A 23,689-nucleotide genomic window follows, 5' to 3' on the forward strand; every position below is an offset into this window, starting at 1 on the left:
AAGTTTTGATTGAATCAGAACGAATTTCAAATAAATTTGTAAAGTTTTAGAACTTTTCAGTCCATGAGAACGCGAAAGCTAGGGTTTTATGGATCAAACACAGTATTAACATAATGTAGAGTCGTTGGTTGTCAAAATTAAAGAAAAACTTATTCCAAACATTACTATTTACTTCACCAAACCCTTGAACCCCTGAAGAGGTATACACCTCTTGAAACCTAACTGCAGCTATGCAATCAGGGGTGCATTAAAGGCAAGAGGAGTATTTTGGTAGTTTGATAAACATATTCATCGCCTCTTCATCTTAAATACGCCAATGATAAGCAGTTAATATAGGGAGTCATGATGATAAGGGAGTCAATCACCCCACCTCTTTTTTTGAAGATAATGTTAATGTTTCACTTTACTGGGGTATTTTGAGGCTAATATTCAAACGTTCATCCATAAATTTTGCGTTCGATTTAAAAAATAGTTCATTCAAACTAACCCCTTCCCTCCCCTTTTTTGTAAAGAATTTTGAATTAAATAAATGTTTTCCCTTAAACTTGATTATTTTCATAAATTTATATTACAACCTCTATTCCTCAATTCCTTTATATTTCAAAAAAAATCATTTATTTTTTCTTTATTTTTTTTAAATTCAAAATTTTTTCAATCATATTTTTAAAAATTCAAAATTTTTGTTCATCATTTTTTAAAAACTTTTTTTGATTCACAAAATTAAACAAAAAAATCAAAAATCTTAAAAAGAAAAAAGTTAAAATGACAAACCAATTAAAAATGACAAAAACTTAAAATAAGAAAAATTAAAAAAACCCAAAAAGTAAGTCATAAAAAAATTAAACAAAAAAACCAAAAAAAAAGAGAATTTATTTTTCTTAAAATTAAAATTGTAAAAAAAAACCAAAATCAAAATAAAAAAATATTAAAAATGCTTAATAGTTGATATGTAAAATATGAAATGATAAAAGAAATATTTTGTTAAGGTTTTACTGCTTGAAATTAATAATAATAAATAACTTATATTGTTAACAAAAAAAAATAATATAAAGTTGGAATATTGTACATTGTATTATATAATTTTTATATCTATACTTAATATCATTAATAACAATGAAAATAATTTGCTGGAACAAGAAACAGAAAAGAAGCTTTTTTATGGCTGTGGAAGATGAAAAAAAAATGGAAAGAACTTAAATAAAAATTGGTATAATTTTTTTTCGGTGAATGTTGCTGCTATTGCTGCATGCTTCTGTTGTTGAACAAAAAAAATTCTTCTTCTTGAGAACCCCTCAAAGCATCATATTTCCTTCACAAATGAAATGAAAACGAGGAAAAATATTGAGGAAAATTTATGAAGGAAAATGCAGCAATGAAAAATATTTTTTCGCTTAATTTATTAACGACCTTCTGTGTTTTATCCAGGGGTAGGAATTTGTCTGATTTTTATGGGGACTGCTGGTAGTTATTTTCAAGAATTCTTCAACTTCTATGCTAGTAAACTGTTGCAAAAGCTTCTCTAAACGTACTTATTTCTATAATTTCACAATTCTTAATATTTAGTATTTTTAACGATGCATTTTCAAGACATCCAACAATTATTATTCAATATTTAAGAGTGCATTCCGAGGCATTTGGTTTTAGATCCTTTGAATTTCTTCTTTTGCAAAAAAAAAACAGCGTTCTATCCAAAATATTTTTCATTGACTGACCAAAACTGGTTGCATTGAATAGCCTCCTTAATCTTTACAATTGTTTTAGAAAGGCTTATCGCAATAATACGTCAGAATATAGCGTCTCCAGGTTAACATGACTTTAACTTTGAGTCGCATTCGATAAAATCTGGTTCCACGCTAGATTTACGCTGACATGACCATTTTCATATTTGTTTACGCTCTTTCTGGATATTTATTGGCATGACAGCCTTCAAAAATACATAAGTAAATTTGTAAATGATCATTTAATTATAACAAGGATCAGATACTTCATGAACATTGTAAAACATGTAACTTGTTTTTACAATTTTTCCAGTTTTCACGATTTTCATGACAGTATCTTAATAACTTACTTATTTCGCTGGTCATACAGATCAATTGTGAATCTTGGCCTAAATTAATTTGCGTCTAAAACTGGCTCTGTCGCTGGCAACTGGTTGTCAATTGTCAACGCCAAGTGCATTGCCTTCTGATAGTGTCTTATCCTTATACTCTACTAAATCAAAATATTATTTCATTGCAAGATGTGTCTTTCAACTCTTAATTGGTAGTTAACTGGTAGTAAAGTCTGCATACTACAAATGCAAGCTTGGTCATTCAATTAGAGTTGAGTTGATTAGATGAATTTTCAGAAAATAGTCATCTTTTAGCTGTAGCTTTTGCAACAAACTAGCTGGAAAGTTATGAATTATTTACAACATTATGCTATCGTCTAGCTCCAAAGTTTTACTAGTTCTAAGAACTATTAATGTTGATTTTTTGACTCTTTGAACCCTCTTCTTACTAACTTACTTACTTTGCTGGTCGTACAGATCAAGCCTTTCTTCAACATGATTAATTAGTCCTCTACCTAAACGTCCTTTCAGTTCTAAATGAGGGTTTTAGCACTTCTCAATACTACACATGCTTTCTGTCAATCTACAGAAAAATCAATTATACCACAATCAAGATTCAACCGACTTCTTCAAGTAGAAAGTTGAGAAAATTTCTTGAACTTATTTTCATTGTTTTTGAAATTTTTTAGAAACTTTTTCGTAGATTTAAAAATCTAGAACAATTTTTATTAATTCTATTGCTAAACTTTTTTAAATTCTCGCTTTTAGACAATTTTTCATTATGGCAAATGCTGTAGACTTTGTGAATCCGCTAACGAAAATATAATAAGTTCCTACCCCTGGCTCAATGACTTTTTCTCATTTCCATAATTTTGTTCCTTCATACTTATAAATTTATTGGTCCATTAATCGCAACGAGAATCTGAATATAAAAAAAGCATAAATTGCATACGAAAGCTTCTCAAATATTTTTTTTAATTTCCATTCCTTTAATTGCTTATTTTTGTATCGAAAATGTTGAAAATAAACCTAAAACTAATACTTAAGATTATCAAGAACGAGATTAAAGAAAGTACGGAAAAATCTCAAAGATTTTATATGAAAATAATTTAAATTACTTTAATTACACTATTAAAGGACATAAAAAGCTTTCCATTTCAAATTCTCTTCATTTCACCAAACAGAACAAATATTTTTCATGAGCAAATTCACAAATTTTTTTATTTAACTTTTACATAATGTCACAATTTTCAGAAAATTTTTTGTCACATTTACACTTCCTTCATGTTCGTCTCTCACCCTACCCCCAACCCCTAACTCAATCTTACAAAACTTTTTCTGTGTATGTCAAAAACCTTTTTTTTTTGCTCAACAAACAATCGAGAGAAAACGAAGAAATTTTTCTTGTTCAGTATCATTATAACATCCATCCGGCAAATACAAATTTACACACCAAAAAAATGTATATATAACGACATTAGGAGGCACATTGAAAGGCTTGTTCTTTCGCTTTTGTTGTTGTGTAACACTCAGGGGAAGAATTTTGAAATTGGAAATACTTTTTTTAAACGGTTTTCTTTTATTTATGAAAATTTGAATTTAGGAATTTTTATTGAACAGCTTGACTTCTTGTTTGAAATTGTCTGATTTACAATAAGTATGATATTTTCTTAAATTGTAACATTTTAGACAAAATTATCAAGTTTCTTTCAAAAAAGTTTTCAAGTTTTCGTCAAAAAGTTCGAAAATTATGACTGAAACTAAATAGACTTTTCTCAAAAAGCTCAAGTTTCTGTCAAAAAGCTCACAATTTGTTAAAAAATTCAAGTTTTTGTCAAAAAGCTCACGTTTCTGTCAAAAAGCTCACATTTGAGAAAAAAATGTTTCTATCAAAAAGCTTAGATTTCTGTCAAAAAGCTTAGACTTCTGTCAAGAAGCTTAAGGTTTTGGCAAAAAATTTTTCGTCAAAAAACTCACATTTCTGCCAGAAAGCTCAAAAACAAGCTTTGTGAATAACTTTTCTGTCAAAAACTTGAAATTTGTACAAAATGCCTTCATTACTGTCAAAAAGCTTAACTTTTTGGTCAAAAGGTTCAAATTTCCATCAAGAAACTCAACTTTTTTGATTAAAAAGCACAAAATTCAGTCAAAAAATTACATTTTTGTTAAGAAGTTCTAGTTTTCTGTCAAACAATGCTAAGTTTCACTCAATAAGCTCAAATTTTTGTAAATCACTGTCATTTTTTGGACAAATAGTGTAAAGTTTTTCCAAAAAACACAAGTTTTGGTAATAATACTCAAATTTAAATTTAAAAGCTCAACTTTTGATCAAGAAGCTTAAGGTTTGGACAGAAAAAGCTAAAAATTTGTCAAAAAACTCACATTTCTGACAAAAGATTCAAGCTTTTTGTCAAAAAGCTCACCTTTTAGCAAAAAAGCTTCAATATCTGAACTAAAGCTCATATTTTTGTCAAAAAGTTCAATAAAATTGCAAATTCTTCAAATTCCTTTTAAATCTTCAAACACTTCTTCTTGACCTTGAAAAAAATCCTTCCAACATCAAAAAAGCTTTTCCTTTTGAGTGTCAACAACACAAAGGAAGACTCGCTCCATTCAAAAACTTTAGCAATTTATCGAGTGCCTCTTTTTTTTCCTCATCGACACTTCTTTGTTCACATGTTGTTTTCTGTTCCTTAAAAAAAGTATATTTTCCCATGCCTTACACAAAAAAAATATTTCCTCTTTTTTTGCAATCATGCATAATTAAATATCGCTTAAATGTCATTATTCCTGCTTAATTTCGCTTGCCACAGCTGATATTAAAAAAAAAATTATTACATCCTCCATCATCCATGGTAATCTTTATGTTAACAGCATAACAGTAAGAGAGACAAGAATATTGAATATAATAAATCAGTGCTCTCACATGACACATACGGTATGTGTGTGGTATGGTTGTACATTTCACAAGATAAAGCTCTTAATCGACAAATCTAATGTACCCCACAGCACATCCCATGTATACAGTCATTTACATTTGATTCATAATACATTCAGCTATCACTATCATCTTGTACTTTTTTTGTTTGTAATAACCAGATATAAAGAAATATAAAGAATCCCTGTCACAGACTTTGAGAAGCGCTTGACACTGCTTTCTCTGCCACTTGTTCTCTGCATTCGATTTTTATTGTTGATTGGCTTTTTTTTTTCTTTTTGGAATGAATAAATGATGAATGTGAATGCTTTTGAATTTTTATTATAATGCTTCAGCACCTGCTTACTACTTATGCATCTATATATAATTTAGTTACTGCATGTTAGAATTAAGTCTATATATTTATAATCATGTTTCATTTAAATAGGATAGACTGTAAACATGAGAAACATAAATAATTTAATTGTTCAATATCCGAAAATCGGGGAAGCATAGACAGTTGTGTATATAAACTTGTATTAAGGTCACGGATTGACTGTATATTCTATTATATTAAAATGGAAATAATGGCAATAAATGACCAAAGTTTGCATAATTTTTGGGTGTTATATTGTGTTGTCTCATTGAAAATCAGTGGCTGTGATGTGTTTTGAACAGATTGATATTGACAAATATGGATGTATTGAGTGGTTTGAAGTGAGGTTTTTCGACTGGATGACTGGGTCATTTGGCTGGAAAATTTAATTTTTTAATATAATTTTCAATATTTATTGGAGATTTTTGGGATGAATTTGGCTTTGTCTTTCTAGTTATTCAGACAATGCAAAGTGGCTTTTGAACTTGCTTTGAACAGCACTGAAATCACTCAGATTGTTTAGATCATTTGTGATTCATGACTTTCTATGATCAAATCCCAAAGGCAAATGACATGAAAATGACAAAAAAATAGTGTCCTTAGCCCAATATGACTTCAGATCAAACCGAATGATGGCAATTCCGACTTGAAATTAGAGTCATACTGGCCTTGAGACATCATTTTCCGATTTGTTCAAGTCATGTGCCTATTGTGATATATTATTATTATTATTATTATTTATTTTATTATATATTTAATCAAAAATTAGTACTTACAGTCAAGTTAAGACTATTTCATTCGGATCTGAGTACAGTGGAATCTAGCCCAAATAACACAAATCAGTTAGTCATACAAAAATAGAACTTCAGACCGCCGTGACTGTTAATTGATGGCGAATTCGGTTGGTGTAGGCATGCCAGTCTGATGTCGGTTATCCGATCGACAACCTTGACTTGATTCCAAATTCAGTTAGTGCAGAATCACGCTAGCGTGGTGCCGGATCTCGGATCGATTTACTGACTTGTGTTTTTCGAGGTAGGGTATCCAACTGCATATGTGTAGACAAATCTACCAAATTGAGAGTAACTTTCCTGTGGTCGATTTGTTAGCCATCAAACCGATTATTTACAGATACTCATACTTTTTGTGAATATGTGGGTTCGGTTCCCACCAGAATCCATTCGTCTCAATGATTATATAGAGTAATGTGGATATGACAAGGATCCGCTCAATATTCAGACATACATTTTACTTAAAATCCCAAAATGTCAATTATTAAGAAACAAAAAAAGGTCAACCCAAGATCAAAGAAAAAGTTCATCAAACCACCACACACATTACCCAAAGCCAAATTTATCGTAAAAATGTAAAGCCACTTACCTAATACTAAATTCCATATACATATTTGTCATCATCAACATAATCCATTTTTATGGATGCGGTCACATCAAAGCCCCTAAATATTCATGATATTTCCATGAATGAGAATCTATTGGACAACATAAATGCACAATAAATAGAACTTCCATTGACAAATACGAGCAATTTAATTATTTATTTTCCTCAAATTTCCATAAAAATCCATTAAAATTAAAGCCCATAAATTTCTATTTGTCGAATAATTTTTTTTTTTATATTTTTCTACGCTATAAAATATATTTCTCGCATGAAACTTATATCTTGTCTATTTTATCGTCATGGACCATCATCATTATCGTCAATACGCCGCACACTAAAGGTCGACCTAAGGCATATGGATGAGAAATTTGGCAGTAATGTTGTCGATGTTGGTGTTGATCTCTCGGAATTCTACATGAGCGTTGAATGGGATATTTTGGAAGTACCTGCAGTGCGGTAATTAAGCGAATGCTTTTATTTCTATATATTTCACGTTCCTATTGATCTGTCTATCTCATCATCCATTGTATCTATTTTTTATAGGAATGAGAAGTTCTATACGTGCTGTGATGTAAATATTATATTCTTTTTTTTAACATTTTGATGTTTCACACTAATGAATTTTCTTTCTCTTTTCTTTCTTTGTACCATCATCCTCAATCATCGTCATTACTACAGGAACCATATCTCGTGAGTTGAAAATGAAAATGTTGGATGAATGATGAATTTTTGTAGATGGGAAGGGGAAAAAATCAAGTTTGGAGTGAAAATTTGTAATCTAATATTGATTATTGTGTATGATTTTGGAATTGTTTGCTGTTATATTGTGAAATTGTAAAGTAATGGCGAGTTTGCATCACTTTATAGCAATTTATGGCAAATTTGCAACTTTGTTGACAATTTTGCGTCATCTTATGGCAAATTTGCGTCTTTTATGGCAACTTTGTGTCATTTTATGGCAAATTTGCAACACTTATGGCAAATATGAGTCATTTTATGGCAAATTTGCATCATTTATGGCAAATATGAGTCAATTTATGGCAAATTTGCATCTTTTATGGCAAATTTGTGTCATTTAATGGCAAATTTGTGTCATTTTTAGCAATTCTTGTATCTTTTGATTGCAATTTTGCATCTTTTATAGCAAATTCTGTAACTTTTCGGTAACTTAATGATTTCAAATTTATAGAACAATTCAAAACAACCAAATCATTAAATTTCACTCCAAACTATTTCCCCTTGAAAATTTAAACAACAAAAAATCTTTAAACAAAATTTTCTTTCTTCAATTTTATCTCGTTTTTCATTCACAACATGAACATTGTTCAAACATTCATCAGGATATAAGTGAGTATTGCTTTTTTTCATTTATTGGAAAAATTGTTTTTTCATTTCTTCGTAGAATATTTTTGTGTGTTTCATTATTGTCTGTAAGAATTGACAGACATTTTGATTAATGACTTCCAAGTTTCTGTTGTTTTTTTTCTCTCATTATTTATTTACTTGAACAATATAAAAGTCACAACAGTACATGGTCTATATACAAAGTCAGCGATGACTACTCAGCTACAAAATCATCGTTATAAATAATTTTAATTAGTTTTATGGCTAATTGAGATGCTAATTGGAAACATATTGGTTATTAGCCTGATGACTGATTCGCATTTGGTTGAGGATAGATGGATGGAGCCATATTAATAATGAATTGACCTAATATTTCTAATTTTAGATGAATTTCTCATTACAAAATCAATTCTAGTGAGAAATATTGTTTTTATAGCCCAAAAAACCTCAAAATCACAATCAAGCACAATTTAATAGTGGTTATAACACAAATCCTTCAACTCTTAAGAGCAACAACCCACATAAATTAAAATAAATAGCAAACAAAACCTTAAAAGCAATTAAGAAAATATCGAAATCAATTTACTAACAATATTACTAATTCGAAGAAGTTTTGGAGCGTTTGAGCGGGAATTTGTAAATATTTACAAACAATTTACATCAATTAATTTAATTATTTTAGAAAATGTAAATTGAGATTGTTTTGGAAAAGGAATTTCTGATTATTGAGTTAAAAAAAATGCGCTAAAAAAGATTTAGCTTGAAAAAAAAGTCCGTCCATACTTTGAAAAAATTTTGAGAATTGTTTTCGGGAGTTGAACCCTTTAACCTTCTTAATGGCTACTCTAAATGATTTTACCAAAAGGCTTTTACCATTTGGGCAGCAAAACATTGCTTAAGGCTTGGCTATTTGTACTGTATAAATAATAAATTTGATTTTCAATCCTCAATCTTGGATTAAGATTTATTGATAATAATTTGATTGATAAGGCTTTCAGTACCGAAACATAAACCTCTAGTGACAAGCGTAAGAATGTGAATCTCAAAGAATTCCTCTTTCAGTAACCTTCTCCCGAATGATAAGAATAAGGAAGGCTCTGTCACGAAACTTCGCATACCCTCTTATATTAACACCAAATTGAAGCCGTTTAAATTTTGCAGCCTTACGGACGAAGGCGACTTCTAATCCGTTTGGCGTTCATATGGCTGCCAAATTTAGGAGGGTTCTATTTGATATTAATAAAAGAGGTTTAATCGAGCCTTAAAAGCTCCGTGGAAGAGCATTCTTCACTTGTGCCTGAGAATATGACTCTATCCTCAACCACATCATTACAACTTATATCTAAATCAATAAAATGCCAAACTGTGTCAAACATCAAACTCCTTCTTTAAAAATTTCAAAACTTTCCAACCATCTGCAATAATATCCACCGTATCCAATAATTGTCAAGTACATAAGCTTTGATTCGTTGTACGCTTTGATTAGGGTTGTAAGCAGATGTTGTAGATTTATGTCTTTAACATACGGAAATCTGCCATTAAAATTCACATATGTTAGTGGATGTGAATGTAAAAAGGAACTGTAAATTCCCATAGAATGTAAACTAGTTCTATTACACGAACTAACATGTGCTTGATAGAATTGAAACTCGTGGAAAGACTAAAGCTGAGCTCTTTAAAGTAGAATTCTTCAAGAAGCTTTTCTAATTAAGCAAGAAAGCTTCTTTAAACTTTGACGAATCCATTTTTCATGCATAGCGACAAAAAAGAAGTTTTTAGGGCTTTTGTAAAGTACTTTTGTGACTCTTTTGTGTTAAAAGCAGACTGTCATCATCTAATTTTCTTCTTTTTTTCCTTTTTATCTTCCACTTACAAATTAATACAGCTTTCAACATTACTATGCGAAGAAAAACTTTGTTCTACACGGGTGAGTTAATTTATTTTTTATGTATCGACTTCTTCTTTTTGTGTCTCTTATATTTTGGTGCTATTCCAATCGCATCGCTTTGTATGTTATGGAATTTAACCATATCAGACCAATCAACCATTTCATACCCAACTCAATCGTCGTTTGATGTTCATTCAATTTTCGCTTAAGATCATATGTGTATGGGTGATGATGAGGTGCAGATTGAATGGATTAGATCAGTATAGTTTAAACTGTTTTGTGCCATTTGACATCTAGGTGGTATGTCACGACCGAAACTGGACATACAGGTCATGACCATGACATTTACAAAAAGGTTTGGTTGCACTCTAAGAGCACAGAGTATGGACGCGGCTTGGATTATACTGGATTAGATTCAACATCTTTGGGTCTGAAATCGATAGAGACAAAATTGCTTTTGGTATTGATAATTGGCAGACAGAACCCAGCTATAGAGTCAGCTCCAGATGCAAACCAGGGGAGATCATGACAGTACAAATCAATTTTGATCTATGACTTTCCCTGGTTTACGTCTGAGGCTAACTCTATTGGTGGCAACAGCTTGCCAATTGCCGATGTCAATTAAATTTTCATCTCTATCGACAGCGCCTTGGCAAGACGTATACTAATATTGGAACGTATACGTAAATCTCTATCAGCAGCGTCTTTACATGAGTTCTTAGGACGCCTGCTATAAAATCAGACTTTAAGACTTAATTCCTCGTTAAACTCCCAATAGCCATGAAACGCATATAAACGCGCAGCTATGGACCTTAAGGTCTGCAAAGCTAATGTTTATTTTTTTTTTTTTTAATTAATTGGAATTTCAAGAAGGCTCCTAACAACATGTCCAGCCTGACGGAGCCGGTTGACCTTGATTTTCATACAATATCCACTTCTCTGTAAAGCTCATGTAACTCTGCCTAGCTCCTGCTTTTGAATGAATCACCATCCTTCCTTAGGCTACATTTGAGCATTTAAGTGCTGTGCATCATCAACGCTTATTAAAAAATTCCCAATAATAAATTTCCAATCCTTAATTCAATATTAAAGCACAGACAAGAAAAACTTTCAATCCAATCCGTTCAATCTGTCACCACTGCCAATTTGCTAAATGCAAAGTTTTTCGCTAAAAGAGAAATAGAAAAAAAAAACTTTTTTTTTTGCAAAGTGTCGACGATTGTGGATGTAATGAAATGGAATTCATGTATGTGTACGGAATAACTATATGTATATCTTGAACTAAAGTGTCTAAAAATGGATTATTAATATTTACTTCTTTTTTTTCCTTTTCATTTAATTTTCGTTCTCGCTTTTAATCCTGTTTCTGTTCTACGCTTTACGTCGACAGTCAACATTATAATCCCATGCATGGGAATTTCATTTCTAACAGTATTAACATTCTATTTGCCCTCGGATAGTGGAGAGAAAGTAAGTTGGAGGACTGATTAATATTCTAGCGTTCGTTTAGGTGTTTGTGAGCTGGAAATGAGTAAGGTGGATGTGAGTTTGGAGGCACTTTGGGATGATTTGTGTGATATTGCAGGATACACGGATGATACTGGATGATGTTAGCTAAAATAGAGATTTTAAGACTTCAAAATCATGTTTTTCAGTCTTAAGGTTCAACTAGGTATCCCTAGCAAGCATAAAGCATGCTCCAAAGAGCAGAGTAAGCTGTAACCAACGCTCACGAGTATGCTTATCTAGTATATTTAGGGCAGTGTCGTCCAATATAGTGCATCTGTTCAGTAAGCTTCGATTGAATCCGCTCACCATGATTCATGGCACTTCCGACACTGTTGTGACGTGCAACACTGTTTGGACAGCATTGATTTAAAGTGAGTTATTTCGAGAGAGCATGATTAGCCTGTTGAGGGTTTTTTCGGAAGAATTGACATGTTAGCAGATGCAGTCACCAAAAACCCAACAAATGTCACCTATATGCTGAGGGCAACACAAGATTTGACTGAAATATGGTCGACAGAACCATTTATGTTACGGTCTTCGTCTGCAAAGCATCAAAATCAACCAAATTTAAATCAAATCCTTCAAAAAATCTTTGTGTTTCTTAGCGTTTGGTTTAATGATGGCGACTTGTTAAGCCAACGCACCCTGTATTAACCAGAGCCTCTCTTGACTCCGCCCTACTATGAAGCTTTGATTGACGGGCTAAGTGCAGTACGTGACTGCATATGTTCCGCATTCGCACACCTTACGGAGACCTTCAAAATATCACCAAAAAATCCAAAATTTTCATCAATCCTCTCCAATATGCGCTTCAAACTCCATCCAATCACAACCACCAACTTAACTCATTCCATTCCACTTACGCTCCGAGATTATTAATTTAATTAAACGTCCACACTCGTGAGCATTCAAACAAAATCTTAATTCATCAATTTTTTTTCTTCTCTTTTTACTCTACATCCATTCAGGTAACGTTATCAATTTCAATTTTAATTAGTCTTCACGTTTTCTTTTTGCTAGTTGTTGAGATTATTCCACCGACGAGGTGAGCTGTTAATTTTTTTGAATATATCCAAAATTATTTATGACTGATTGGTTTTTTCTTTCGCTTCCATATCCATTGCTATTTTGTGCATATCGCAATTGGGACTTTTTTTATGTATATTTATTTTAATGGATGTATGGCAGTTTGGTTGTGCCATTGCTAGGCAAATATCTTATATTTGCTATGATACTTGTGTCTATAAGGTAATATAAATAACATTTTATGAGCCATATTGTGTCATGTAATAAATATTATTTTTTTTCTATCCTCTATCCTCCATTTAGTATATGCGTTACCGTTATGGTGCTGAACGTTCACTTCCGATCACCTCAAACACATACAATGAATCCATGGATAAAGTCATTCTTTATAGAATTTCTACCAAAGTTTCTGTTCATGAAACGACCAAAATATGTATTACAAACCAACAGGTAATTGAGCGTTACGTCGCTTTGTCATCATCGATTATGATATTTTATGCTGAAAAAATAGATAAGAAAAATATGATAAATAAAGTTTTTTTTTATACGAATAATATATTTTTTTTGAAGGGGAACTGTTGTTAAATGTCGAATGTATTTATGCGAAATGAAAATTTTCTGTCATCTCGTTGATGGATAATAATGATGATGCCGAGCTGTGCAATGGAAATGGAGGAGTATTGTTATGTCAACGTGATGGCTGTAATTAAATTGAAGGGAACACGACAAAATTTCATGGAAAAGTGTGTTGATGGCACGTAAGGGTTCTTTAAATTGATTCAAATGCTGATTCCGTTTCTGATTCAGATTCCAATTCAAAAGCAGGTTCAGGTTCCAATTGAAATTCCGATTCAAATTCAGATTTGAGTTCTGATTCCTATTCCGATTCTAATTCAGATTCAGACTCCGATTATGGTTCTGATTCAGGTTCTGATTCAGGTTCCGATTCAGGTTTCGATTCAGGTTCCGATTCAGGTTCTGACTCAAGTTCCAATTGAAATTCCGATTCAGGTTCCAATTCAAGTTCCGATTCAGCTTCCGATTCAAATTTAGATTCAGGTTCGGATTCCGGCTCTGATTCCGGTTCCGATTCATGTTCCGATTCAAATTCAGATTTAGGTTCTGATTCAGGTTCAGATTCCGGTTCAGATTCAGGTTCCGATTCATGTTCCGATTCAAATTCAGATTTAGGTTCTGATTCTGGTTCTGATTCAGGTTCCGATTCAAATTCAGATTCAGATTCTGCTTCATGTTCTGATTTAAATTCTTATTCAAGTTCTGATTCAGGTTCCGATCCAAATTCAGATTCAGATTCCGATTCGATTTTCGATTCAGCTCCTTAAAATTGTTGGAAGTTAAGACATCAAGAATTTGATACCGAAAATCAAAATTCACTTCAATGTGCCACTCGGAACCACTGCTGACGATTATAGCACAAGCACAAAAAAAAGTTGTATGAAATGAAAATTTCACATTCTGCTGTACTGTAAAAATGATTAATTACTGGATGAATTTTATATAAATTTTGTTCACATGAAAAAATATTTTAATTTTTTGTCATTTTGAATGATAAATATTTGATCCTAATTGTGGGCTGTGTCGCTGAATTTCACATAAATTTTAAGCGAATATCGAGGATAATTTAAAGCATGTCGTCGTGATAAATTGTCTAGCAATTTGTGAGAATATTAATGTACTAGCTGATAACTTTTGATCTGCTAGGAATAATTTGGTTCTTTGTGGGTAGATTAAGAGCTGAATGGTGTTAGGCAGTAATAGACATTAATAAAACGTTGCAGTTTGGGATGACTTGTCCCCGCAAAAATGCCATTAAAAAGTTTTTTAACCACAGTAATATTAAAAATTCATCCTTTTTATATCCGAAAAGTTCAGCCGAGGCATATCCGCAACAAAAAAATTTAATAATGGTCATTGTCCTTCTTCTGTCCAACAAATATAAAGTTCGACGGCAGTCAACATCTATGCATATGCTATGTGTGAGCTAATGGCTTATACATAAATATTTCATGCCGTTAATGGCACCTGTTTAGAAAAGAAACGAGAGGGTCGACTCGGCCATTGCGGATAGAACTGATCTAATCTGATATAAAAGGCATAATTTGTATCTAAATTGTTTAAATCCAAATGTACATTTGTTGAAAATGTATTTTAGGCAATGCTTATTGATTGGAGTTTATGGGATGTGCGGACTTTACTAGAAAATCCGATTTTATAGTGAATGCGTTTGGAATTGGAAGAATTTTGAAAAGCTTTTAAATTCTTGTCTCGTTTGCCAGAGCAATAAATTATTCTCGTTGATGACCTCAAGGTTGAGTGCTCAGTTTAGTGTTATGTAATGTAAAGGAGAGGGTATGAAGAGGGCAAGCAGGAGGTTTAGTGTATTAGAGACAGGATTTTTGAGGTTAATTCAGAGAAAATTGAGAGAATTAAAAATAATGCGGCTTTTTATTACGTTTGGTATTTGTTAATTTATAGTTTTTAATGGCAAGTCTAAGTTTAGGGTGCAATTGCTTGATGAAAGCCCACTGGTCAAGCTGCTAGTAGTCTTGGGACACATATAGCCTGCAGCTATGGATCTGTCTAGAATCTGCTCATTTTGAGCGTTGCTTAATAAGTGCAGTTACTTGTTTTGACAGTCGTAGGACAGGTCAACTGTAATTCATTAATTTCCATAGCGGAGACGAAGCCTGTCAATAGGGAGGGACTGGGGTATTGAAACTTTTTGAATGAATCGCTAAAATTTAGTGACTTTTTGGGATTTTTATCTTATCCTTAGGACTCGCCTGCTTCTTAGAAGAAACCTATTGCTGGCTACTGATTGCCATTAAATGCAATACAGTGCATCACATTCAATAGCCTCTCTAATTCTCCTTCAGTCTTAAGTTCTGAAGTCATTTACCTACGTGATTATATAAAGCATTACATAACCCTCAAGTACCCCTCCCCCATCCACAATATCCACAAGAAAATGGCTTTCATCATCAATAATTCATCCACCTACATCAGACAGATTTAACCATTAAGCGAATTACTTTTGAAATTCCAACGAAGGCATCCGCACAACTCCCGCCTTACTAAACTTTCCATGTCATTGAAAAAAAAGCGGAAAATATTACAGCTAATCTGGACATTAAGACACGCTCATTTCCTTTCCATTTTCGCATCATCAACATCAATTGCGATGAGTTTTTACTTTTTTTCTTCCATCTTCTGGTGCTGTCCGCATTTTTACACTCGACATTTTACAGCATTTCCTGTCATTTCACGAAAAAAAAAGAAAAAAAACACTGAAATTAATTTTTTTTCTCTACCTTTTTTTTCTTCTTTCACCACTTTTTTGTATGACGGGGCACGTACTAAAAAAATTTGTTTTTGAAATATCAATTTTTATTCTATTTTTGAAACTAAATTAAATGAAAAAAATAAATTAAAATGAAAAAATCTTAAACAAAAAAAAAATGAAAAAAAATCATCAAAAAAATTTCGCATCATCATTAAATAAATCCTCCCAGAAAACTGCTATCAAGTTTCTATCCATTCTATACGAACTCGTCATCAAATCTTAATCATGTATCACACTATAGTAGAACACCATCGAAAGAAGATATGTCACCGATCAGGTATTGCATTAAAAAATCCTTTTCCTAATTGACGTAAATGTGTGTGTAATAATAATTATTAAGATATAATGAACATAATTGCCATGATGAGCATTGTGCATATGATGTGATGCAAGATTTTCTGTTGTTTACAAATTCCCTCAGTTATTCCCCCATGACCCATCTTTGTTCATATTCTCATTTTTTTTATAACTTTGATGTTTAAAAAAAAGTTTTTTTGTCGTCGTGTGTTCATTGGGAATCTTTTTTTAATGCTTTGGATGTTTGTATTATGCTTTATGTTGCATATTTGATGTTAAATATTAGCTAAAATTTAGCAGCTAAAGATGTTCAGTTTTACAGTGATTAATTACTGAATTAGTCCAATTTAGAGTCTGTTATCATCATAAGCAAATGGATATAATAACTGGAACTAAGCTGTATTAGTTGCTATCAAGTAGCTGTCACATGAGTATCACAGACAAACGATTGCTGCTAGGCTAGTTGACTATTCAGTTATTAGACCCTGGTTTGAGTGTTATTGTCAGTAACCCCTGCTGATGTTAACCTAATTCTACTTGATTTAGTTCAAACTGAATCAATAGAATTCATTCATATTGATTTCGGGGAGGATTTTGATTCCCACTTTCCTCTCCTGAATTCACTTTTGGTTCTTGATCCTATATCACACTGATAATGTTAGATTATCTAGACTTCATCACAAATAGAACAAATCCAGCTTGAGATCATTGTATTGGCAGTAAATGGCAATACGCTGGTTCTTGCGTCTTGGGTCCTTAATGTTTTCAATACTAAATGACAGGTTACACTGGTTTTCTTGGTATTGCAGATCATGAGCATTTTATTGGCCGTTCATAAAAATTATGAACAATAAACACCATTAGATGGTGCCTGAAACTAGCTTTTACGCTTGTTACCGCTTGTCAATTCCCAAATCTCAGAATTTATGTAAGTCTAGACCAGAGTTGTCAGGATGTTGACATTCCGGTTTCTAAAAGTCCAAAAATATGCTTCCATTAGGTCCTGATAACTCTGATTAGGATTTATAGCTCTTTAAGTATTTGAAACCGTCTATTTCTCATTTCCTTGTAGCTTCAATTCTTTGAGATTTGAACAACTAAAGCATTTGTTCCTATATATTAGATGTTTTATTCAGCATAATTCAACATCCAAACAACAAAATTTAAGAAATTTTTCCCAAACGAACCAACATTTCTAATTCCAATTCCAATCTCAATGTCTCTTTGCATAAATGTTCGTTCCCAAATACAAACATAAAATATACAATCTGTGTAGTTCATAAGTCACATAAACTCATACATAATGAATAAATGTCAAATTAAAAATATTAACAAAAAAAACCAATTAGAAATATTTTTGTCGTTGTTTTGCTGTTTGTTGTGTTTAGTTCCATTAAACATATTATTTTGAATTAGGATTTGGATTTGATTTTATTTTGGTTCCTTTTTTTATGATTTCGATTTGGTTCTTGTGATAAAAAAAAATCTTTTGTTTTGGTTTCTTCAGTAATAAAAAGAAGGAATTACTTTTTTTTTTATATTCAACATCCCCACCATAGTGCTTTTGTGTAGATAAGAAGAACTGGAATTTTGTGAAAGAATTTTGAGATAATTCATTGTCTTGAAGATGAGATGAAAAGGAATTTAGCTTTTGGATGATGATGGAATTTTGAAGTTGATTGAAATTTATTTAAATGTGAATTGCAATTGTTGGCGTCGTGCTGGAAATGGCGATGATTTTGTGATGATTGGAGAGGTTTTTGAGCTTTTGGAATTAGTTTGTGGCCTGATTTTGTAGCTGAAGACTGTAATTTCATGTGTAACCTCTTTGAACAGTACAGCTTGTTCATAAGGGCATCTGTAGCCGTAATGTTGCTCTAGTGTCACTGTATTAACTATTATACGTGAAGTTGACTTGACGGCTATCGTGTCAGCTGATGTCGACTCATTTTTATGAGGTAAAATATGGTTTGGCTCATTATCTGAGTATAAAGTCTCACTTTTTTGAAGTCAAATTGGTGAAATACACCTTTAAGGTGCAACCTTGTGCTTATGATATTTTAGCACCAACAGGACGAGTTGTGGATGACTTAATGACCACATTATGATGCAATTCCTGACTTTCTTATGTCCTTGGTCAATCCTTAGATTAAATCAGGACTGGAGAGTGCAAGTAGACCAATACTATTGATCTACAAATTAAACTAAATGCAAGAACATTGCTAATACAAAATATGAAGGTCCAGTCAACATCAAATCTCTCCTTTAGTTACTTCTTTCTTCATTAAAACCATCAACAGCACACTAAAAGCCAGCCATATCCAAAAATCAATCACAAAATGTTCAATACTCAACAATTTTCCATATTAATCAAGTTATGCAGCACCAAACAGCTTCAACACTTTTCGAAAATTCATAAAGCTATTTCAATATTTTTGCCAATACAGCACACAGCACAAAAAAATATTTAAAGCAACATGCCAAAAAACAGCTTTAAATTTCATGTCTAAATCTGTGTCACAGCACTTTGCAAATATTTCAATCAACTTTAAAGCCCATAGGAAATTAATATGATATAAGTCACGTGGTGTATCATTAGTCATTATCATGATTTATGTGCTACCCTAAAAAATGGAAATCACACAAAAAAAATATGAAAACTGATAATGAGGAATTTATTCCCTTGAATAAGCGTTATTAAGGGGTGTAGTCAGTGATGTAGAAAAATAATTAGGGGAAGCGATGAAATTGCAATAATTGGTTCATGTTGAATGAGATTTGAGGCTGTTTAGATGATTTGGTAATGGATTTACGTGATGCAGGCAACCCTGGATGAAGCTTCATGAATGACAAGGCGCGAAGTTTATGCCTGACAAAGCCATTATGGCTGAATTTGATCCTTTTTATGGCGAAAGATGCAGATCTTCACCTTATGTCACTCTTGTAGGATCCTTGAATGCCGAGTCGTCCAATTTACTAAATTCTCGGACTGTACAGATCAATTAAGGTCCATGAACTTCTATAGAAGTCGCATCAAACTGGGTATACCCTTCGCAATCGCTTCCTAATCCCCGACTATTGATACCAAGTTCAGTATTTGCTCTAGCTGCACTTAACCCCTGACTACCACCCTCTGCGTTTCATGTAATATAAATTGTGCGTATACAGTATGTGTGATATATTATTTGTATTATACAAAAACGTGACGATGTCATGTTAAATTCCATCACATTCGTATAAATTCGTATGCAAATATCGTCATGATAATGCCTTAATATTAAAACAATAAAATAATGCAATGAATTATCTCACATAAATCATTTTGGTTTCTTGATAATGTTCTATGTTCCTTATGCATATCAATGTTATATCAATGTTGACGTTCTGCATCGTTTTTTTGTGATTTGACTCTTTTTCCTTTTTTTGTCACTTTGTATCCCCAATGTCACTTAATGAGTCACCCAAAAAACAACCATAATTCATAATTCAATAATTCCTATTGCAGTCTAACGACATCGGGACCATTTGGAGGTAGTTGTCAAATTCACGGGCCAATTTCAATGGAATCCGAGGAAGTGACGATGTCAATGTCAACATTAGATGTTGATCCACCACCCGTAACACAGCAGGATCGAGTGAAGAGTCCAATTATGAAAAATCCAGGTTATTCACATCTTCACTGTCCGACTGAGTTGCATCGTTCATGTTTTTGTGTTCGTTTTATTGCTGAACATACGAGAATGCTCGAGGACTCAGTGAAGGTTAAAGAGGATTGGAAGTATGTTGCAATGGTATTGGATCGATTATTCTTATGGATATTTACACTTGCCGTATTGGCAGGCACAGCTGGAATTATTTTACAAGTTTGTATTCTCAATTGCACAAATTTTTATGAATCCCGTCGGTGAACTTTTTTCATTTCAAACTTTTTCTTGTTTACAGGCTCCAACCCTTTATGACGATCGTATTCCAATAGACAAAAAGTTTGCTGATTATGCAACATCGACTGTAGTAAGGTATGATACCAGTGGATTAAAATTATGCCAGAGATGCAGGAAAATATAAAGCACAACTGAGAAAAATAAGAATAAATAAAATTAAAATGAATGCTTTTACAAATTTCATTATGAAAGCTTTCCACCTAAAAACTCCCAATGCTCGGATGAGTGTAGCACACAAAATAAGGGAGTGAGATGGAAATAATTGATTTTTAGCGTGGTTTTCATGGAAATTTTTTGATTTTGATTTGGAAATATACTTACAAATGCTTAAAAATAGCAGAAACTGGGCTGAAGATGAAAGCTAATTGTTAATTTTATAGCTGAACAGCTTATAATTGATTGTACAAGCTTCAAATCACTCAAATTAATTAATCTACTCTTAAATAACATTTTTTCACTTCTATTTTGATTGAAATGTTTACACTTTTATGAAGTTCAAATTTTGAACTTGAGTATGAACCTAAATTTTTTCGAGAAATTTTCAAAATTTAGCGGGTTTTTGAAGATTTTCTTAGCGTTTTCTATAATATCTACGTGTAGTTTTTCCTTTTTTTAGATTTTTTATGTTGTTTGTGTTATTTCTAATGATCTGTTACTGTGTATGAGCTACACAAAGCAGGAATTGAAGTCTATATGGATTCAAAATGGACTCCAAACTCCTTGTGATTTCCAAATTCATTCCAACTCGAGCTTTGTGTCTCTCGGAATGACAAAACATAAATTCTTGTAGATTTGGTTCAATTCCCATTCAATCTACAAGAATCCTTCCTTTCAATTCTAACCTCAAAATCACTAAATTTCCCAATCCATGAAAAACGCGCTTCGCAACATCGCAAATATTCCCTAACAAATAACTTTAGACTGTTTAATAACATATCATTTCCATTTATGTACTACGTTTAGGTGTCCACAATAACAATTTGAGTTAACAGGAACAACAAGAAGCAACAACAGCATCATGAACATTTTATTATTAACGGTTTTATGTGCAATTTTATTGATGAGTGCCTCTTGCGTTATAATAACAAAAATACACAGTATCATTTAAGTAAATAAAAAAAAAAAATGTTGAAAAAAATTAATAATTTTTTGTGCTCCTCATCTGTCTCGGTCTAAGCCAGTGCAAAAGGTTCGAAAGTTCATTTTTTTGTGGAATAAGATTTTTTTTCTTCCTGTATCATTGAAAAAATGTTTAAATTTATTTCAATTTCATTTCCCATAAGACACATCCTCTCATGCTTTTTGTCAAATGACTTTTTCTCGTATACTGTGAATTTAATACATTACATATGAATGTAGAAGTTTGTTAATATAAAATAAAATTTTATACAACTAATTAAGGCAATGGCACACCATCGTTGTTCGCAATTCTCTCTTTATACTTTGTTATTATTGTTATGGTATTTGTGATCATTCTAGTGATTATTATATATCTTTTAGTGGATCTAATGTGGTGGAATTGACAGTTGATGGACATAAAATGTTAGGATTTTAAATTGTTACTTTTTTGAAGATTAAGTGAATTTCAAAATTTTTAAAAATATTATTATAACTTAATTTAAATTAAGTTTTGAATTTAAGTTTAAAAATTAAATTTAAAATTTTGAAAATTAAATTTTAGTTTGAAATTGAAACTTTAATTTGAAAAATGAAATTTCGAATTTAAATCTTAAAACTTTAATTTAAAATGACAAATTTCAACTTAAATTTAAAATTTGAAAATTAAAACTTTAATATAAAATGTCAAATTTGAACTTTAATTTGAAATTTAAAGATCAAAACTTAAATTCATATTTTTAAATTTTAAACTTCAATTTAGATTTCAAATTTGAAACTAATTTAAAATTTTAAATTTTAACTTTTAATTTAATATTTTAAATTTTAACTTTTAATTCAAAATTTTGAATTTAAAACTTTAATTTCAAATTCAAAGTTTTAATTTTAAATTTGAAATTTTGCTTCAAAATTTGAAATCAGAAATTTAATTTTGAAATTTCAAATTTGTCTATTTTATAACAATTTATGAAATTTGTATTCCAAAATCAATTTAATAAAAGTTAATTCCCCACCATTAGATCCACACAAAACACTTCCAAAGATTAAATTTGAAAAAAAAGAGTCAATAAATTACGTTCAAAAATGAGAAAAATTTAATGTAAAATGTTCAATTTTATTATCATTACCTTTTGTATATCTCTGTAAAATTTTCCAATATCCTTATAAAAAGAAGACATAATAAAAATAAAAAAATTCGCGACAGAAACTGCCATAAATGAAATTTTTAAAAAGATTTTCAAGTGATGACGATGAATTTTAAAAAGAAGAAATTTTCTACGCATTATCCTCTCTGTTTTTTTGTACCATTAAATTAAAGGATATGTTATGTTATCATTAATTCATATAAAGCAGTCGAGAATGATCTCAATTTATGGTCATCATTCTCTTTTAGAGATAACATTAAGGGAAAAGTGAGAGGAAAATTGATAAAAATTTATATGGGATGTTGCTCGTGAGGAAATGAGGATGATGGCTGAAGAGTTGGCTGGTCTGTTTGGTATATTGCGCATTTTTTGAGACTAGATTGTTGAATAAATACAAAAATTTCAAAGAATTTAGACAAAAATTGTTTCGAATTCGAAAAGATTTGGAATTTAAAATTAACGGACATTTTAAATTCAAAAATATTGGCAAAATCAGTCACAATGAACTCATTTGAATTTTATAAATCCGTTAAATTTTCAAAATTTACAAAAAAGTTCAAAACTCTTAACTTAAAGATTGCTGAAGTTCAAAATTGAGTCAGTTGAAATTCAAAATACAAAAATTCATTAAAATTCAATATCTAATGATAAAATAAAATTCAAAATTTAGAAGTTCATTGAATTTTAAACTATTAAAGTTCGTTAAAGTTCAAAATTTAAATTTTAAATTTTAAAAATCGATTAAAATCTGAAAATCTTTTGAAATTCAAAATTTTTAAATCAGTTCAAATTCAAAATAGAAAAATCCATTAAATTTCAAAATTTAAAATTCCGTTGAAAATCAAAATTCAAAAGTTCGTTAAATGTCAAAGTTCAAAATCTAAAAATCAGTTTAATTTCAAAATGCAAAAGTCTGTTAAATTTCAAATTCAAAAAGTTCGTTAATAATTTACAAAATCACTAAAAACTCAAATTTTCTCAACTGATTCACATCAGAAAGTGTCAAAAGTAATTAAATTACCAATTCCTCCTCCAAAACATCTTCTTCCATCAGTCAAACGTTCAAAAGAATCAATTTTTCCCACCATTCAATCTCAAAATTTCGTCACAAACATCAATTCATTATGACACTAAAACAAACTCAATTTAATTTTCAGCATGACTTATGCGAAACTTTTATCAACACAAAAATTGTTCAAAGATTTACTATAAAAACAGAAAAAGACAAATACGAAGCAAAGGACCTTCCCTAAATTGAATTGAATTTTATTTAACTTTCAATTTAATTTTATTGACATTCTCGCAAAATTTCAATATT

General features: G+C 31.2%; 1 protein-coding gene across 1 annotated transcript in view; it reads left to right on the forward strand.

The window, feature by feature from the left end:
• Positions 1 to 21,651, forward strand: part of nAChRalpha4 (nicotinic acetylcholine receptor alpha4) — a 96,885-nt gene extending 75,234 nt beyond the window's left edge. Inside the window, exons 8-20 of the mRNA XM_070635049.1 lie at positions 7,082 to 7,197; positions 7,285 to 7,312; positions 7,420 to 7,431; positions 8,082 to 8,088; positions 9,971 to 10,012; positions 11,364 to 11,443; positions 12,451 to 12,527; positions 12,671 to 12,730; positions 12,812 to 12,958; positions 16,042 to 16,149; positions 19,675 to 20,032; positions 20,112 to 20,185; positions 21,074 to 21,651. Of these exons, the coding sequence (XP_070491150.1) occupies positions 7,082 to 7,197; positions 7,285 to 7,312; positions 7,420 to 7,431; positions 8,082 to 8,088; positions 9,971 to 10,012; positions 11,364 to 11,443; positions 12,451 to 12,527; positions 12,671 to 12,730; positions 12,812 to 12,958; positions 16,042 to 16,149; positions 19,675 to 20,032; positions 20,112 to 20,185; positions 21,074 to 21,086 (1,122 nt within the window). The 3' untranslated portion in view covers positions 21,087 to 21,651. The remainder of the gene's footprint in view (positions 1 to 7,081; positions 7,198 to 7,284; positions 7,313 to 7,419; positions 7,432 to 8,081; positions 8,089 to 9,970; positions 10,013 to 11,363; positions 11,444 to 12,450; positions 12,528 to 12,670; positions 12,731 to 12,811; positions 12,959 to 16,041; positions 16,150 to 19,674; positions 20,033 to 20,111; positions 20,186 to 21,073) is intronic.
• Positions 21,652 to 23,689: the final 2,038 nt, after the last annotated feature.

Source organism: Chironomus tepperi, unplaced genomic scaffold (genome assembly GCF_022539635.2).
Source record: "Chironomus tepperi strain 1889 unplaced genomic scaffold, CSIRO-AGI_Ctep_v1 contig_85, whole genome shotgun sequence".
Lineage (NCBI taxonomy): Eukaryota > Metazoa > Arthropoda > Insecta > Diptera > Chironomidae > Chironomus > Chironomus tepperi.